The sequence below is a fragment of the Setaria italica genome, chromosome II, assembly GCF_000263155.2.
Source record: "Setaria italica strain Yugu1 chromosome II, Setaria_italica_v2.0, whole genome shotgun sequence".
Lineage (NCBI taxonomy): Eukaryota > Viridiplantae > Streptophyta > Magnoliopsida > Poales > Poaceae > Setaria > Setaria italica.
In genome coordinates, this window is record NC_028451.1 from 38,002,146 (window position 1) to 38,022,599 (window position 20,454).

Below are 20,454 nucleotides of genomic sequence, written 5' to 3' on the forward strand. Positions count from 1 at the left end.
TGGTGGGCCACGTGATGGCCCATGCACACGGCCGGACGCGCCGCGCCGGCGGCGGGTAGCTGGCGCGAGATAGAGTATGCGAGGTGCGGGGGGCGCACGCCGGTCGTGTGACCGCGCGCGGTGGATCGGAGGCCAGGGGGAGGGTTGCAACGCATGCGCAGGGCGCCTCGCACCTCGCGCGGGATCCGGGCGGCGCTACGACTGCGCTAGCCGCTAGCGTCTGCGCCTATCTGGGCTATGATGTCGTTGCTCGCCATCCTCTCGGATCCTCTTCCTGCAAAATTGTGTATCTTTTTCCTGTGGTTTCAAATTCAAGTTTCAGGTGAAACTGTAAACTGTGGAAGCTGTAGACTTCAGTCGATGAAGAATTTGCAGGTGAAACTCCTGCGTCGCACAAGAGCACTCGCTAGAAATTTCGAAATTAAACAATTGCTGGAAACTACACAGCATCGATATTGGATAGGAACAAAAGAACTTCTCCAACTTTGGAGGACAATAGAAAGTTCTACGCATTGGGGCCGAATTTTCGTCCGCGTGCATAGAAGCACCCTTGACACGGATCAGGTGCGTGCTGCCGCCGTGACGTCCTAAGCCTCGACGCATAATCTACTCCCAAACATCTCAAACATGTCGTTGTTAAATATTGGTTCCAATTTATAAACCAAATGGGTTAAACAACCAAGTAGCTTCAGGTGTGCAGTTTCCATCCATGATGGAGGCATGGAGCAAATAATCTCCCTGTCAACTGTCAGGAAGTCACCATGTAAGTAGCTAGTCTCTCAACGCAAAATGCCGAGTGCGTGTAGTATAAAACCCATGTCAAGCGAGCACCTATCGTACTTGCACTCCTCGTCGCTTTCCTGTCCGAGTGGCAAGATTTGCATCCCCTGGTAGAATAACAATTCCCGGTGCTTCTGGAGAGCTTCCTGCACGTCACTTTGTGGCTCAAACATGATCAAAGATGTGTGCATCTCGGTTCCGTTTCGAGATACCCGTCGTCTGAGTTTGTGCTGGAGATGGAGCGCGATCATCGCGTAAGGGTGATGAGTCTCTGAGGTAATCATGTACATTATTCAGGTGCCAAGGACAACACTACTGCTCGCGTTCGGGCGACTGGATGGCGACTTCCAGTGGAGCAGTGATTTATCAGTTCAGGCATCTACTCGGCAGACTGTGTTTTTTCTATTCCTGACATGACATGCAGCATCGAGCAGGCAATGAAGCAAGCATGGTGTGGTGTGGGTCGGAGCTTCGGGCGTCCACAAGCTTTTCCTAGCATTTTACATCACCCAACCAGTGGCAATAATAGGGCGATGATAACTGAACGATATGCCCTGTCCCGTCACAGCCACACAAAACTAAACAGTTCAGGTACAGCTTAGCGCCAGGCTCGTCCTAGATTTTGCCTGAAAAACACACCACTCGGGCCGTCGGACGTCTATGCAGCAACACATCAGGTAGAATTTCCAACAATTTTAACGAGCCCAAGCCATGCGTGAATCAACGGCAAGTCTTTGTTCTTTCCAGTTAGTATATGCTGAAAAGGGGTTGGCGAGGTCGGCCGTTGCGTAGGTGCGTTCATTCGAGTCCCGGCTAGCTCCTGGTCGCTGGGATACTGGAAAAACGGCGGCCGGCCGGCGGCGGCGCGGAAAAGGTTCGGAGGGCGATGTGGGCCATAGTGCCAGCGAGATATCGGCCGTTGGATCCGGCTTTGATGGTTCCAATCGTTCACTAAAACGTCGAGATCAAGTGCTACTACCACAACTGGTACTCAGCCCCGAGACTTAGTACCGATTGCATTTTGACCCGGTACTAATGTGACTGAGAGCCTTTAGTACCGGGTGGAGGTTTTACCCGGTACTAATGTGCAACCTTTAGTACCGGGTGAAGCCTCCACCCGGTTCTAATTTGGACTTCACTGGATTGAAGTCCACCGGACGCGTCCACTCCTCATCGTCTTATCCGTACGCCTCCCTCTCTCGAACGGCCTTCCTCTCTCCCTTCTCCCTCACGGCGGCTTTGCTTCTCTTCCTCCCATTCTTCCAGGCACGCCCCAACCCCTCCCCTCACGGATGCCCCTCCCCTCTCCCCTCCGCGCGCCCCTCACTGCGACGCCGGTGAGGAGCAGCGGTGGGGCGAGGTGAGGCGACAACACGGCGGTGGAGGAGCACAGAGGCGGAGTGGCAGGCGACAACGCGTGGAGCAGTAGCAGGTGATGGCGCGTGGAGCAGCGGGATCTGCAGGCCGACGCGGTGGGAGAGTGTGGAGGTGCGGTGGGGGCAGCGGGATCTAAGGGGTGGCGGCGCGGCAGGACGAGGTGCGTCGCCTCACCTCTTTCTCTTTCTCTCTCTCTGGGCAAGGGTGGCCAGCGGCACGAGGGGGCCAGCGGAGTGCGTCGCGAGGGCGGGCGGCCGGGCGAGGGGGCCGGCAGGGTTCGCGGGGGAAGCAAGGCGAAGGGGATGAGAAGGAAGGGCGGCCAGCGGTGATGAGTCGGAAGGACGGCTCTCTCTCTCTCTTCGGTGCGAGGCTCAGCTAATGTGCGGCCGAGGCTCCGAAGGTCAGGCGGACGGCGGTGGGTGCAGCCAAGGCTCCGGTCGGCGGATTTTTTTTTTAATTTTTTAATACCCCTTCAGTAGCGGTTATTTGACTCAGTACTAAAGGACCCCCTTCAGTACTGAATACTGGTTGCACAACCGGTACTAAAGGGGGGTGTTGACGCCAGATTTTAACACGTATGGGATCGGCGTCAAAAAAGGGAAAAGGATTAGCCGATGCGGCAAGTCGAAAAAGGTCACGATTGGGAATTGGCCGATTAGTGTTACAGTTGGAGATCGGCCGATTGGCGCTGCAGTATTTTGGCAAACGGAGTTGGAAGAAATCGGCCGATTGAGAGGCTGGAGCAATTGGGCCAATGTGGGCTTAAAGTGAATTGCAAAGAGAAGATAAAAGGGGGATCGGCCCACAGGAGCGCAACAACCAACTCCGATACGAGTTGTACGTGTAAATATTCGTTTTCGTTTAAAATTAGAGATAGAATCCTAGTCGGTTAAGAAATCGGTTGTAACAGGCTATAAATAGCCATCTTTAGAGATCTGTAAATAACGTCAAATCAATACAACAATCTACTATTTCCTCGTACTTTACTTTCAAGTCGGCGATTTCACCAATACTTTTCTTCTTTCACGAGTTCGTACGAGTTGGCAGGGCTGCATCGACACGATCTCCGGCTGATTCTGTAAGTTCTGTTTATCGAGTAATATCTAAGCTTTAACTTCGGGCGCATTGAGGAAGGCAGGCTCAAATTTGAGGTCCCGACAAAGCCAGCAAAGCTGATGAAGATTGATCAGCATTCTTTCCCCACCAACATGGTTGATACAGGAAGAAACGCGCTTCAAACCAAAGTGCAGACATCAGAATCGGCTAAAAAGAGCAGCGTCGTGGACCCCAGGAATCAGGCTGCACCCGAGGACGTCAAAGGGAAGAGATCGATGGATGATGAAGGTGAAGGATCGAAAAGACCATGCAGAGCCATCACTTCCCAATTCTTGCTCAACAAGTACCAGCGGCAACAAGAAGGTTCAAGATTTCGCGAAGAGATGATGCGATGACACGAAAATCATTGGCGATGCCCGTTCTTCATCCATTGTTGGGAAAATAACCTCAGGTTGCCATCGGCCGATAATTGCCCAGAATGCAACAGTCCATATCGCAATATCCGCCCGTTCAGAAGGTCTCGCTCCAGAGATAGAAGGTCAAAGCCAATCAGCAGAAACTAGCGCGAGCAAAAGGATCGGCGCCTTTCAGTACGTGATCGGCTGGGGGCAGGAATGACCGATATGATCGGTCAGGAGACAGACGCGAGCGATACGATAGGCCGGGGGGCAGCACCGATCAGCACGACCGACCAGGGGACAGAGTCAGCGCACACGATCGACTAGAAGAGATGGCCGATGCTCGGGTATCAGATGAAAATTCCTTAGGGCGGGAGCCAGAATGGGAGCGCGCCAGACCGCCGGCCAAACTAGTGAAACCCAGGTGGTGCCTTGATGGATTGACCAAATCCCAAAAACGAAGGATCCAACGTCTGCGCCAATGGGAACAGCAGGAGGAAGAGCAACGACAGATGATAGACAAGAAGAACGATAGGTCTTAGGTTTGGCGCCCCAAAAGAAATGACAGGGAAGGCGACGACAACCAGGAATCGGCAACTGATGTCAACATGGTTTTTATCTTGCCGATGGAGTTCATGGCTCCCGCTGACCGATATGACACGTCAGAGATAGAGGAACAAATGGCGCAATTGGCTTTGGAGCCAATGACAGCCACTTTTGAGAAACCCGAAGATGAAAAACGGGAACACCTCAAGGCACTGCTCCTCAAAGGACATGTCAACGGCTGACCTGTCACCAGGCTACTAGTGGATGGAGGCGTTGCAGTCAACATCATGCCGTACGCCATGTTCCGGAAGTTGGGAAAAAGCGACGAGGATCTGACCAAGATGGACATGATGCTCAAGGACTTCGAAGGCAACGTGTCTCCCGCCCGCGGCGCGCTTTGTGTCGACCTCACCGTCGGCAGTAAGACCCTTCCCACCACTTTCTTTATTATTAATGGCAAAGGGTCCTACAATATGTTACTCGGTCGCGACTGGATACACGCAAATTGTTGCGTCCCGTCTACAATGCATCAATGCCTCGTACAATGAGTCGGCGACAACATCGAAATAGTCACCGCCGATTCCGCCTACAGCGTTGCTGCGGCTGACGCGCAACAATGGAGCTGTGAACATGTCAAGTGCATATCCGGGAGGACTTGGGACACCGATTTCCTAAAAGTGTCCGATTTTGACCTACAGCCGATCCGAGCAGTCGGCTCTGAAGATTCAGATTAAATGGATCAATCCGTTCGAGAAGACGGGAAGCTGGGGCACGGGTTTACGTCGGCCAATTCATTAGAAATGATAGATTTAGGTGATGGCGCCAAGCCAAGGCCGACGTACATTATTGCTAACTTGGATCCAGAATATAAATGTAAATTGACAAATTTATTGAAAGAATTTAAAGATTGTTTTGCTTGGGAATATCATGAGATCCCTGGTCCGGACCGGTCCGTTGTTGAACACCGGTTGCCCATAAAGCTGGGATATCGGCCATATCAGCAACCCGCATGACGGTGCAATCCTAAAATTCTACCCGATATAAAGGCCGAGATTACAAGACTGATTGAAGCAAAATTTATTCGGCAGTGCCATTATGCTAAGTGGATCTCCAATATTGTGCCCGTATACTAGAAAAATGGAAAGCTGCGCGTGTGCATTGACTTCAGGAACCTTAATCAGGCTACGCCGATGGACGGGTATCCGACGCGACAGCTGATGTGCTAATAGATGCCGTCGCAGGTCATAAAGTCATTAGTTTTATGGATGGAAACGTCGAGTACAATCAAATATTAATGGCCGAAGAAGACATTTCGAAAACGGCTTTCAGATGCCCAGGCCACCTCGGTTTGTTCGAGTGGGTGGTAATGACCTTTGGGTTGAAGAACGCTGGCGCTACATATCAACGGGTCATGAATTATATATTTCACAAGCTTATCTGCGTACTAGTGGAGATTTACGTCGACGACGTCGTGGTCAAGTCAAAAAGGCACCAGGAACATCTGGCCGATTTGCGGGAAGTGTTGGAATGAACGAGGAGGCATGGGTTGAAAATGAACCCAAACAAGTGTGCTTTCGACGTATCCACCGGACAGTTTTTGGGGTTTATGGTTCGTGAGCGTGGGATAGAGGTCAACCGGAAAATAATAGCGGCTATCAATAAAGTCGTGGCCCACAGAATAAAACCGAGTTGCAGTCCTTAATCGGCAAAGTCAATTTCATCAGAAGATTCATATCCAACCTGTCCGGGCGCATTCAAGCTTTCACGCCATTACTGAAGTTGAAACCCGACCAAGAGTTCGTGTGGGAAGAAGAACAACGCAAGCCATTGGAAGACATCAAGCAATACCTGGTCTCGCCACCCGTGTTGCTCCCACCACAGGCTGACAAGCCGTTCAAGCTATACTTATCGGCCGATGAGCGAGCTATCGGATCGGCGCTGGTACATGAGTTCGAAGGAAAGGAACGGGTGATATATTATGTTAGCAGAATACTTCTAGACGCTGAAACGAGATACTCCCCGGTAGAGCGACTATGCCTGTGTCTTTACTTCTCATGCACCAAACTCAGACACTACCTGTTATCGGCAGAGTGCATAGTCGTATGCAAAGATGACGTAGTAAAGTACATGCTGTCGTTGCCGATTTTGAAAGGGCGAATTGGAAAGTGGATCTTAGCTTTGTCAGAGTTTGATCTAAGATATGAGTCGGCAAAAGCCGTCAGAGGTCAAGTCATGGCCGATTTCATCGCCCAGCACTGCGGACCAGAAGTCGCTGTCGTGGAACCGATTCCGGGGACTCTATATTTTGATGGTTCATCATGTGGGGCCGGATCAGGAATCGGCATCGTTCTCATATCGCCTCGGGGGGCAAGCTATGATTTCTCTTTGCCGATAGAAGCATCAGCTACTAATAACCAGGCGGAATACCGGGCTGTCCTAAAAGGGATCCAATTATTAAGAGAGATCAAGGCCGACGCTGTGGAAAGTTTTTGGGATTCCATGCTCATCGTGGACCAATTGGCAGGAAGGTCCGAGTGCAAAGATGATGTTTTGAGAATTTATTACGAAGATTGCCTCCAACTTTTGAAAGAATTCAAGTCCGCGGTTATTGAGCATATTCCCGGAAACTATAATGAGGAGGCCAATAGCCTTGCCCAACACGCATCCGGGTACCGGCCGATTCAAGGCGCCATGACTCTGGAACTTGCGGCCGACGACTGACGAAAAAAGATTGCCGATTATTTGAAGGATCCGTCCAAGAATGTGGATCGGCGAGTGCGTTTTCAAACCACAAAGTATGTATTACTAGAACACGACTTGTTCTACCGAACGATTGATAGAGTTCTGCTCAAGTGCCTGGGGACGGAGGAGGCGAAAATCCTGATGGGAGAAATCCACGAAGGCGTGTGCGGAGCTCACGAATTGGCTCATAAAATGAAGTGGATGATTAGGAATAATGGATATTATTGGCCGATGATCCTTGAGGTTTGTTTCAAGTATTACAAAGGGTGTCAAGACTGTCAGAAATATGGAAACATGCAGCGCGCGCCCGCATCGGCCATGAACCCGATAATCAAGCCGTGGCCGTTCAGAGGTTGGGGAATAGATCTCATCGGACAAATTTATCCTCCATCAAGTAAAGGGCATCAGTTCATCTTAGTAGCCATGGACTATTTCACCAAATGGGTAGAGGCGATTCCATTAAAGGCTGTGACATCGGCCGCCATGGTTGATTTTGTGAGAGACCATATTGTCTACCACTTCGGCATCCCTCAAACTACCACAACCGATCAGGGGACGATGTTCACTTCGGGGATCAAGTTGCTAAATTCTTCTCCATATTACACTCAAGCTAATGGCCAGGCCGAATCTTCCAATAAGAGGATAATTAAGTTGATCAAAAGGAAGATTGAGGAACAGCCCAAAAAGTGGCACTTATGTTTGACCAAAGCTTTATGTGCATACAGGATGGCCTGCCATGGGTCTACAAAGATATCCCCTTATCAACTGGTGTATGGTCACGAAGCAGTATTGCCGTGGGAATTGAGAACGGGGTCAAGATGTACATCGCTTCAGGATCAGTTGGCGGCCGATGACAACCCCTCGCTCATGAAAAGGGAACTTGACGATTTGGCAGGTCAACGTTTGAGAGCCTTGATCAGCATTGAAGAGAATAAGAAGAAGGTAGCCAGGTGGTATGACACGAAGGTCAAAGTCAAGCAGTTCTCCCAAGGGGATCTGGTATGGAAGTTGGTGCTGCCGATTGGGTCTAAAGATGCTAAGTTTGGTAAATGGTCTCCCACTTGGGAAGGGCCGTATAGAATCGGCCGATGCGCTCCGGGAAACGCATACATTCTGGAGACAATCGAAGGAGAAGAATTTACTAGAGCCTTGAACGGGAGGTACTTGAAAAGATATTATCCAAGTATATGGGTCAATGCATAAAATTGTTGCGGAGTATGACAGGATAGAACAGCTAGTTCCTGGATAGTCATATAGCCGATGCAGAGAAAGAAATCGCCTAGAGGAGAAAAGTAATCGTTCATGTTGGCCGATTTATCATTCGGTACGGACGATAAGGTACATGGCCGACACAGTACAAGTCGCCCTTAGAACAAAAATACTCAATTGCGCTTCTTCTTGAGTTCCCTCTCAATCCAACCTAATTCTATCAGGAGGCGGGTGCTTCTTTCTTCCACATCTTTCATCGCGGCCTCCGCCTCAACCTGGCGAGGAAGAGGGTGGCTCCGATCCAGCACTGGGCGAGATGTTCCTGCCGCGGTGTCTTCAAGGGCGACCGGATGAGGGAGTAGGTGGCTCCTGTTGACTGGCGGCCTCCTGTAACAGTTGCCGTCGATGTGATCCTACATCCACTGAACGTCGGCAGGGATGTGATCTCTAAGTTCTTCACGATGTGCCCTGATCAAGTCCTTGTCTTCCTACGACAACAGCTTGTCGGAGTGCATGAGTTCGATCGCCCGTTCGAGTTCGGGGCTAAGGCGTCTCGGCTGGAAAAGATTAACACATAACCACCTAAAGCCAGATTAGTTAAAAGATCAGACTGGAGAAGAACAAACAAAGACAGATCTCGTACCTGGTTGACGGAAGGAGAAGAAAAGGAGGATAATGAAGAGGACATCTCGGCAAGTATCCTGATGGAACAAAGCAACCGGAGGGAGAAAGGATGAGTTGGGTGTGTACCCTTGGAAGCAGTACCAGGGCTGGTACTTATAGGAAGAGAAAGTGCGAAGGTTTGGTAAGACATGTCCCGTCAGAGTAAAAAAGGTAATAAATGAAAGGCCACCGCGAAGGACGGGTCAAGTTTGAGTTTGGGCATCAAACGGTCAAGGGATATTAATGTTCTTACAAAACGGCCAGTACTTTTATAGTTCATCCCAGAAGGGCATTAATGGCCGCAATCGCTCGTCGCTTAATTTGATCGGCCGAGTCTAAAACCCGCTGGTCGTCATCCGCCAATCCCGAAACTTCTGGCATATGGCGATGAAGTCTGAGGGCCTCGTGGGCTAAGTGCTGCCTCTCCTGCTTCAGATCGGCGATGACGGAGGGAAGATCTTGAAGTTTCTGCTCTTCGATGGCTATCTCCTTAACCACCTGCTCCATTTCCTTGGCGAGTTCCACCCTTCGGCGCTTGAGGCGATCTATAGTGCCAACAATTCCAGAGCGAGAGTTCTCAAGGAAATGGATCCAATGGTGCACCTCTTGGGCCCGGTGCTTGTACGAGTTTTCCTCCTCACGAGTTTTGGCCAGCTTGGCGCGATCGGCCATATGGCGCAGAGCCCTGAACACTGGGATCCGCATCAATTCAATGTGTGCGGCGGGCGCCAGGGCTTCTTCCGCCTCTTCTGGGACTCGGTCGCTCATGTCACTGAAGAGCTGCCGAATCGGCGAAGCATCCTCCACCAATCGGCCGATGTCTTCTTGGAGAAGGGTCCGTATGCTCTCGAGCTTGGCACGGACGTCATCAGGGACTGAGCTCAAGATAACTTGACGAGAGGCGACCTCCTCGTCATCAGAGAGCGCAACTGCAAATAAAAAGAGGCTATTATTGGGAGTGTCCTGTTCCTGCAAAAGAATAAATGTAAGGAAAATAAGTTAGCCGACGGCGATAGCGAATCGGCCGATTCGGGTAATAAACTTCTTACTTCTTTGAAGCAGATTTCCTCTATTTGCGCCTGCGGGAGCGTTGCCCTCGGTTCAGGAGCTGGTACGATTGGCTCATTGAAGGAGGAGGATTCGACGATTATCGGCGTCCTGCTCGGGCCGGCCTCTTGAGGAGCTTCTTTGGCCGATGGCTGTCCGGAAGGTATAATTAGCGTACTGATAACCTACATCAAAAGTGGTTAGGTCATTGCTTAAATGTTAAAGGATTGAGTTAAGAGACCTTGTACCTCAGTGGGAGGAAGTACTGGTACTCCGGTTTTTGCTTGGGGCGTTACCGATTGTTGTGGAGCCTCCGGGGCAATTTGCGCGGCCTGATATAGGGGAGGAGTCAGCGTTAGGAGAATAATCGAGAGGACTTAAAAACAAGATTACCTGAATGGCTTCTAGCAACAGTGATGCGGCGGCCGCTCCGGCTTCTGTAGCAGCTTGGGGGTCAACTTTTCCTCGATGACCGGGAGAGTCGGTGCAACCAAAGATTCCGTCGATGCAGCCGCGGATGGATCGGCCGATTCCGTGCGGGCGCGCACTCGACGGCTTGTCTTCTTTATAATTTTCTTCGACGCCTGCTTCAATCGGCCGGTGATGTCATCAATGGAGGGAGCATGGTAGCCGATAAGGGGGAACTCCATGTACGGATAACGATCCTCTATCGGTCGACCGCTTCGGCTGTGTCTTGGGGGGGCTCAACTCTCAAACTGAAAGGAAAAACAAGAGTCAGTGGTATAAAAAGACAAAAAGGGGATCAAAATCGGCTGAGGAAGGAGTGATACCTCTGCGTTCGGATCAATGTTGTCGGGGTCCAGGATGTTGCAGTATATCGCCGGGGAGGCGCAGAAGAGATGCTGTTTCCATTCTGCCCACCATAGCTTGAACTGTCGGATAGCAAAAGGGGCCACTATCCAATTGGTGAAGTCTATGGTGCTGGAGTCTGGAACCCGGTCGTACAGCCGACTGTAATCGAGACCTTTGGTGAGCTCGTCTCGGAATTTTGCACGGCCGGCGAAGAAGGCATAAATCGGTAGTTGACCCAAGCCGAATTGTCGTGCTGCGACAGATGGATTATAAAATTCATAAGCAGGGGCGTCCTTCCCCAAGAAGAAATTCGCCGGTAGGATCCCTGGCTTGATCAGCTCATCTGTGAGGTCGTCATCAAATGTGTTGGTCGTTGAGTGGAGCTCGAAGAGTGGTTCCAATCTCTGATACGGGAACCAGCTAGTTGTTTCCTCACTGAAGCCGTTGTAGAAGCATCTAAAGTATTCGGCTACCTTGGTGGTAGAGTACTGGCAACCGGAGAAAGCCGATGCTGCTTCGCCGAAGGAAGTACGCCGACGTCGTACGGTGGGATTTTCCGCCGATTCGATGTTGGGAAAAGTCATGTGCTCCACCCGCTGTTGTGAGATCTTGCTCATGTACAGATTGAGCCATAGGTTGATGAACCACCAGGGGCCACCTGGATTTCCAATCAGCTCTCCCTTGGATAACTTGACGCCGATCTGATGCAGCATATGATAGGCCGATCCTAGCAGATGTTTTCCGAGAGGGACAGAAGCTCTTATCGATAGTGCTTCAGCCAGAGCTTGCGTGTTGGAAGATGGATCAGCTGCCCTCCCATAGAAGAGGTGTTTCTCCAGCCACATCATCAAGAAGGCCGCATGCTCCATCTCTGCAACTGTCTCGGTCCTCTTGTTGCTCTTAGTGAACCCTTTCCACCCGCCGATTCCTTTTGTTTCTAGCCGATGGGTCGGCTTGACCAAGTAGCGGAAAGGGGTCTTCAGGAGAAGAGATGTCAAGACCGGTCAACATTACGACATCGGCCAAAGTGGGAGTCATGGGCCCATGTCCGAAGAGAAACGCGTTGAGAGCGTCGGACTAAAAATAGGAAGCTCCTATCACTGAGGGCTCGTTCCTTTCCATCTGGGATAAGGACAAGTCGATACACTGGCCGATTTTTCGCTCATCCCATTGAACTCTTTTAGAGGTGGCTATCCTTTGATACCACTATTTCCAAACCAGGGGTTTCATTCGGCCATGATCTAAAAGTGCCTGACCAATGGTCTAAGTCCATGGTTGACTGCTTAAATGGAATTCTATGGGTTTCCAAGTTGATTAGATCAGTTGGATCTGGATTTCCCATAGGGCCAAGACAGATGAGATCGGGGTTTCGGTAAGGTGAATGGTAATATGGTGCCTAACCGCCTAAAAAAGGTAAAAAAAGGAAGAAATAAGAACGGATTTAAAATAGATGCCTTGGCGGTGAAAAGTAAAAAAGAAAAGTTTCAGTAAGTACCTCCGGGATGAAGCTCATCATGGTTGGCGGAATTGCTGGCGGAGCTACAGGTGCTGAAGCCGTTGGTGGGACCTCTATCGCCGATGAAGCTCCTGCTGCCGCCGCTGGAGCTGCTACCGCTGCCGCTGGAACTGCCGCCGCTGGAGCCGTCGCCGGGGTCTCTAATGTTGGTGAAGTTCCGGATGGTGTTGCCGTTGGGGAGGTGGAGTGGAATGTGGATGAAAAGGGTCGTCGTCGGAGGAGATTGGAAGCTAAAGGAGCGCCGGAGGAAGAAGGAAACCAGTGCGCCAAAAAAGGAAGATGTGGGCTTGTGAAAAAGAAGTGCGGGACGTGCTGATATTTAAGGACGGTCCGAGAAGGGGTAAAGGCGGGATTTTTACCGCGCCATCGACGCGATTTTTGGGGGAGTGGTTGTCTCAAGCGCCCGTTTCGAAAAGATTGCAATAATCAGGCAGAAGACCGCGAAACGGAAAGATATTTTTAATGCGTTTGTTTTGGAAGGGAAGTTGAAAGGAATTTCGAAGTAAAGATTATGTTTTACTCCGAAACTGGGGGGCATGTGTTGACGCCAGATTTTGACACGTATGGGATCAGCGTCAAAAAAGGGAAAATGATTAGCTGATGCGGCAAGTCAAAAAAGATCACGATTGGGAATCGGCCGATTAGTGTTACAGTTGGAGATCGGCCGATTGGCGCTGCAGTATTTTGGCAAACGGAGTTGGTAGAAATTGGCTGACTGAGAGGCTGGCGCAATTGGGTCAATGTGGGCTTAAAGTGAATTGCAAAGAGAAGATAAAAGGGGGATTGGCCCGCAGGAGCGCAACAACCAACTCCGATACGAGTTGTACTTGTAAATATTTGTTTTCGTTTAAAATTAGAGATAGAATCCTAGTCGGTTAAGAAATCGGTTGTAACAGGCTATAAATAGCCATCTTTAGAGATATGTAAACAACATCAAATCAATACAACAATCTACTATTTCCTCATACTTTACTTTCAAGTCGGCGACTTCGCCAATACTTTTCTTCTTTCACGAGTTCGTACGGGTTGGCAGGACTGCATCGACACGATCTCCGGCCGATTCTGTAAGTTCCGTTTATCGAGTAATATCTAAGCTTTAACTTCGGGCGCATCGTTGTCGTTTCGTTTAGATTTATTCACCAATTATCAATATTTACTAGAATTGTAGGTTTTACCTGTCGTTCTAGTTTTATCACCAGTTATCCAGCTTGAAATTAGAGCTTTCGGCTTATTTATCTTTATTGCTTATCTATCACTTTTGCATAGCCGATTAGATCTATTTCAAGTGTTGCTCTTGTAGCGTTGTCTAGTTTACTCTGGTAGTTTTCTTCACAAACGTTACCTAGTTGTCGGCTGTACCATAGCCGATTACCTTGTTATAGCAAATCGGCCGATTCGCTGATAAGCTTCCTCGAGATCGGAACCTTAGCCGATCGTAGCCCCTGGGATCTGACACGTTTTCTCCTTGCCAATCAACAAGTCAGATTGGCTGGCACGCAGCGCGAACTGCACCAGGGCGATTATCCGAACAGGAGCTAAGCAGATTCTCCCGGGTCGTGTGTCCGACGCTGAGAGTCAATCGGCTGACTTTTAGCGCCAACAGGGGGTTTGGGACTTAAGCTAGATTCCCAGCAGTGTACTAGCATTTTTTTTTAGAAATCGTCTTCCGGTCACACTACTGCTTCCAGTTTTTTGGAAATAGTCTGTCACCGTCATTGCATCGAGATCAAGTGATGCATTTACTTGTAGACTTGTATTCCGTTTTTATCCGTTCCTTGCAAGTTGCAACTATTCTTTCGGTTCGTCCTTTTATAGTTGGAGCAGTTAAAACAATTAACCTTATTCCTTCTTTTAATGGATCGTACTAGAGCTTTTGTCCCCGGACCTATAGTAAAATAACCGAAGGAACAATCAATTCTACGTCACGCTGCAAGTACATTGGTGTTATCTAATAAGCGGTTCCATACATTAACACGTAATTTTGAGACGACTTAACAAACAATCTATAGTACATTGGTGTTATCTAATAAGTAGTCTTATGCATTGACACGTAATTTTGAGACGACTTAACAAACAATCTATAGTACATTGGTGTTATCTAATAAGTAGTCTCATGCATTGACATGTAATTTTGAGACGACTTAAGAAACAATCTATACAGTTATCTTATAGTAAAAAGAAAATAGAATTACTATGAGACAATTTAAAAAGACAACATATTGTGCAAATTGTTTGTTAGGTCGTCTCAAGATTACTTGCCCTAAGGCAGTCTCATGCATTGACACGTAATCTATGGTGGATAGAAAAAAATATTATGAATTGCATGGCAACCATAACTCGTACAATGGTGGAGTAGTTATCTTATAGTACTAAAATCTAGCCTATGAGTCGGTTGTTTCGCGAAACAATGATCTCTTTCTCTTTCCTAACCCTCCCTACTCCACATCAGCAAAAATCATAATGACACTGCATGAGACGACCTATAAAACTGCTGAGGTATAGCAATGTACTTTCCCTAAAGCCGAAGGGAGCTAGCAATTCTACATCACTCAGAAGCCTTAACTTCCATATCCTTGTATTCCACAAACATTATTAATATGAATTTCTAGATAGTTGACAGTTGGTGATTTAATCATTGAAATTATGTTTTTAGTAACTATAAATTATTAACTTTTAGATTATTGGTCACAAGAAAATAATACAACTAGATGTTCACCTGGATTTTAAAAATATTACAAATTTAACATGTTCCTGATATATTCTGTAAAATATGTAATAGAAATTTCAGATAAAGTTATTATGTGATGATACCTATGCAGATATGTCATTTGCCCATAAAAGAAGAAATAGAACATATATGCTGGTGCTTAGATGAGGTATTTCAATTTTAATTGTGGGATGAAGATAATTTCATCCTAATATTTCAATTTTAATTGTGGGATGAAGATAATTTCATCCATTAGGACACGGCCTCTTTCAGCTCTTCTAGACGCCAAAGGCTACCTTGTTCTTTCATTGATTCTAATTTTTTAGATAAAGTTTCAATTGATTCTGTTGGATGATTATTAGTTAACGTCTGGATCCATATATATTTCTTAAACTAGTTGATAATGACTTAATAAACTAGTTTGAAAATGACTTCAAATAAACTACTTTGTTTAATAAACTAGCTTGAAAACGACTGCCATAGGTCAACTTAGTGACCATTGCTACTTTAAAAACAATACGTTGTTGAAGGGATTATTTTATAAACTAAGTAACGGCCATGAGTAGATGGTAGAAGAGAACTTCCAAGGCTTGGATATGGATCAAAACAGATCTACTTTTGTATATAGAGGTAGTGACCAACTCAAGATTCTGCCCTAGATGTACTCTTTCTATTCTTGTATTTTGGTTGGAGGACAAACCATGCTAGCTCACTGATTGCTTCTATTGTTGGAAAACTTCTCTATTATTAGATCAGACTACTACTCATGTACTCATAAACAAATGAGTTCTAAGTTTTGGATAGATACCCATTATTGCACCAATGAGCTGTGAGCGGTTATGCTCTACAGATACGTAAGTTTTCGGCTAATCCTTGTGCAGTTGTGCATTCTTATGTCAGCAACAAGTTTCAGGTCCAGGATCATCAAAGCATGATGGAATGTGGAATGGCCTTTTTTTTTTTAAGGACCTTAAAGCACTCGACGAGTGTCTCTTGGCCTCTCAGCGCCTGATTTTTAGTGCCCCAGATGTGTGTCAAGATTCACGCTTGATGATCACCCCTTACCTAAATTTTATTTAAAACTTAGCTATAGTCATGGTAATTTGTACTAAAGCTATAGGTAGCTTATGTTGAGGTTACAGCAGCAGCTTTCTTTCTAACTAAAGTACTGCCGGTAGACTGAAATGAATATTCAAGTGTCGGAGTCTCAAATAACACTAGATTTTTGTTAGTACAAAGCTAGATCAAATTTGAGCATCACTTCTCATTAGGTCCTAAAGCACTCGGTTGCGTTATAGATGGGACGCTTCATATTTTAAAATATAAATTCTACCAAACAATTGTAGTTGGATAAGAGTATTCAACTCTTTAAGAATATATAGGAGTGTTGGTACATAAAGATATAAAAGGTCAGTTAAAAGAAAAAAATGTAAGCTCTTCAAAACTCGGTATTACTATCTTTCTATAAATGACTATTTACCCATACAACCTATAGTGCATATAAATAGCATGCATTTTCTTCTATACAGGATGACATTCACGAAATTGACATGCTACTTATATTACTTCTAATGATGTATTAATGTGGTCAAGGCTAGCAAACAAGAGAGCATGAACCATGAGAAGGAACAAGATAAAATTAAGAAATCCAATGTACAAAACCTATAGGGTTCTACGCAATGAGTCTGGCTCTAATTAAGGCTGAAATATGTAGGCTGGAGGATAGGGAATAAAAACCAGCGGGACAAATAGAAATAGGACGAGAACCAGAGTTTAGTCTGACGTCACACCGGTGTCGCGCAGGAGACAGCCGAGTGAGTGGTCCAGCATCAGCCGAGGACGCTGACAACACACTGGACAGGTGGCCAGTGCTCGCGTCACATCCGTTGAGCTCGTGACAGTGCCGCACAGCATATCTAACTAATCGCTGGCCCTACCCACCCATCAACTTGATGGCCGTCGACATGGCCAGGACAAGGCTGTTCCGAGCCCCGTTGCTGCGGTACGCTCGCGTCGCGACACGGCGAGAGCGATTCGCCGAGACCAACGGAATGGCGACGCGGGAGGGAAAAAACCTTCTGGTTTTGAGATTGCATCCGTGCCACTGGCGACTTGGCGAGTGTGCACGTTCACTGTAGCTTAGTAGACTCTTGCGGTAATTTCTCCATCGGATCGATGCCAAAATTATCTCCGACAGCGACGCCGTTTACTCCGGGCCAGCCATTTGCTATCCTCTTTTAACCCCCACACGAAATGGGGAATCTTCTACCCATTTCGACCGAGTTACAAATCTACAATACGACGAGTCCACTATTGGGTCAGAATGGATGGAACCCGATGTAACACCATCCACCTCGGTCAAGCTACTTGCGCACCTGATGTTGTCCCCTTCACTTGACTCTTGTCCTCTCCCGCACCGGCAAGCGCTCCGATCCCTCGTTCTCGCGCACAATGACCAATCAGCTCCTGATCGATCCTAGCTAGTGCCCCTTCACTTCCTCATGCAGTAGCGTGCCTTCCACACACAGATAGGCGGCAGCGGGATGGAGAGCCAGGCAGGCATCTGGCCGATCGGGTCGGGCCACGGCGTCGTGCGCCCAAGTGGCCCGGGGCCGACGGCGACGCGGCCGCTGTAAAACAACGATCGGTGCATCCCCTCCCCGGCCGGCCGGCCTCGATCGAGCAGATAGATAGATTCCGCGATATTCGAGGCGGTGGCGACGGACGTGACCGCGGCACGGTGGGTAAAATTATTGAGCCACGCGGGCGGGTGGTGCGCGCGCGTCTGAGAGACGATTGGGCCGCGGGTCGACGCCGGGGATCGTCTCGGTGCGCCGGCCGGCGATCGAGCATCTCGGGGCGCCGGGGCGGAGAGAAAAAGTAGTGGCGCCGCGAGAGCGCGCTCGCTCGATCGACGACGATCGCCGCTGCCCTCCTGGCCGGACGACGCGGTGCCACGTAATGCGATTGCACTATCCATCCATCCGGGGTAAAAAGGATGTCGCCTTAAATTGCGTTATTTTCGCCGGGCTCGCTGGTTAGTCTATCTCCTTGGAGCTAGCTACCCTCGCGAATCGGCCGGGGCTTGTCGTTCTCGTTAGGTGCGTGCAGCACACCACCCAGTTCGGTGCAGCGCACAGTGTCATGGGGGCCTCCCATGGCCGGCATCAAGATCAAGCTGCCCATGCCACGGCGGACCACGCTAATAAGAGTAGGTGTGCCCTGCACTGAACAGAACTGTTTCGTCGGTACGCGCACGTACGACGAGCACGCCGTCGTCGATCGGCAACACACGGGCGTCGCGCACGCAATAAGGTTGCGAGTCCGTCCGCGTCCGATGGACACGCCTAATTTGGGCCGGTTGCCGATGACGCGACGCGGCGCCTGTGGTACAGCCTGTACGAGACTGTACGAAGTGGGCATGGGGAATCGTGATTGATTTGCTGGTGACCAGTTCGCACGCAGCGATGCGTCCAGCAGCCAGCAGGCCATCAACCGAGGGATGGGGAGTGATGGACGTGTGCTGAGGCGAGGCAGGCTCCGGCAGACCGGCACACTGATTAGGCCGCGCCCGGTGATCTCGTTATCTTATCTATCCGTTCTAGCGCTTGTTGATGACACGAAGGGGACGTGCACACTGTATGCACATGCCGGATGCGGTGTAGCGTTGCATGGGCCTCACCTGGGTTTGTTGAGCTCAGATTCGCAGATCAGCCGGCAGTGTCTGGGAGAAGATCTCAGGTCCGCCACGTCACCTTCCTCGGGCGACTCGGGGCGAAAGCCTGTCGCCGCCGCCGCCACCACCCTCCCGAACCCCAGCTCCAGCGGTGCCGCCGTTGCCACCAGCCGGCAAGCGCACAGGGCTGAAAAGTTGTTACTGTGCTCCTCCTCTTCTCTGTATTTTTTTCTTGCCTTAGTTCCAAGATCGTCCTTTTTGCGATTTCCGTCGTCGGCAAGAGTCATCGCCAGCCATTATAGGGCAAATTCATCGTTCCTTAGCCTATATTCGGGGGGTATCGAGTCATAAGTGTTGCTCTCCCACCACCTATGTTATCCGCCTTTGAGGCCGCCTGGGTGCTCCGGTCCCGCCCCCTGTGTTTCTTGGGTGTGGGACGGGGACAGCTCGATGGTTACCGTCGTCGTCTAGTCACCCCGCTGCCCCATCCCCCTCCATCCTTGGTGGTTGTCATTCGAGGTTGCCATTGCCGCCTTTTGCCGCTGCTACCGCCCAACCTCCAGCCGATCTCCGGGCAAATCCGCCCTTTGAGTCGTGGGGGCTTCCCTCCGTGTTGCCAGTAGCCGTGACCTGGGACCACCGTTTTGTCGCATTCTGTTGCTTGCTGCAGCCCTACCTCCTGCCTCCACCCTCGCCATCGTTTGGTCATTCCTAAGGTGATCTTTACTCATCGTCAGCTCCCGTGTCCTCCGTGGGATTTTCTCCTCACCGGCACTAGCACCATTCTTGGTCTTGGTCTTGGGGCTGTGTGCCCATCTCGTGATTGCTTCGGCGTGGGTCATAGGAGTTGCGCTTCTTTGTCGGTCATTGATGCCATGCCTGTCGATAGTGTTGCTACGGACCTACAGTGGCTAGTGTTCCTTCTTCTTCCCTCCACAACTACATTTGCTTGATTGGTTGATTCTAGCTCTGTTCCTGTTGTCCATGGTATTCGGAATCTAGGAGGGTCTTTAGGTCTTAGACAAAAGCCTTGCCTGCCTTTGGCTAGAGCACACAATGGTGACGTTCTCGGATGTCGTTTACCTCGTTGGAGGTATTGTGGTGACCTTGATCTTGTATCCTTGGGTGACCAGACGGGCGATGGCGGCGTATTGTGTGTTGTGTCCTTAAAGGTATCATCCTAAGGACTTCTTGGTGCTGTTCTCACCATTTGACATGGGCACTTTGGTTGGTTTCGGTGGTCTCTTATTTTCTATGTGCAGGATATTTATCGCTTGGTCGTAGCAATTTTGGTCGTCGAGTGGTGGCAGTATGCTTTTCTTCACTGGTACTGGTCGCTCTCTCTTTTGTGCTCTCTCGTCTTCAAGCTTAGGTGGTGGCTCGTCCCTTGTTAGGATTGAACTTCACGTGGTTTTCCGCTCCGGCAAGCTCGTAGTTTCTTCTTGTTTTGGGTGGTGGGTTGGTTCCGAGCTTTGTGTTGTAATGTTCGTTGTGTATGTTGGTTTCTGTTTAGGCTTGTCGAAAAAAAAAAAGCCGGCAGTGTCTACCTTAGCTCTCCCCTGTTCCTCGCTTCCTTGTGTCCGTGGAAGCGGAAGTGATGTGGTATGATGATGATGATCGTAGTAGTTGCTCAGTTTTTGTTCCTTTTTCCTTGGCCTTTTTAGACATGGGATGATACTTTTTTTATGAGACAACAACACAGACGATGGCCTTTGGTCGGCCCCGATGAGCCCAGCAACGTTGGGCCCAAACTTTGAAAGGCCACGTTGCACAATATGTGTTTGCAGGTCGAGGCAGACAAGAAGAGGAGAGAGAAGACAGCACGAAGGGAAGGCAGAAGGCTGGAAGCTAAGCACAGGGCCCAATCGACCATTTGACGTTCTACGGGTAAACAACGTAAAACTTACTATCAAGCCCATTAGGC

The 20,454-nt window shown here is 49.1% G+C and overlaps 1 protein-coding gene across 1 annotated transcript in view; it reads right to left on the reverse strand.

Moving 5' to 3' along the window:
- The window catches only part of LOC101770500 (cytochrome P450 78A9), a 21,083-nt gene extending 2,266 nt beyond the window's left edge, over positions 1-18,817 (reverse strand). Inside the window, exons 1-3 of the mRNA XM_014804648.2 lie at positions 18,537-18,817; positions 12,127-12,377; positions 10,610-10,692 (exon numbers count right to left, since the gene is read on the reverse strand). Of these exons, the coding sequence (XP_014660134.2) occupies positions 10,610-10,692; positions 12,127-12,377; positions 18,537-18,817 (615 nt within the window). The remainder of the gene's footprint in view (positions 1-10,609; positions 10,693-12,126; positions 12,378-18,536) is intronic.
- Positions 18,818-20,454: the final 1,637 nt, after the last annotated feature.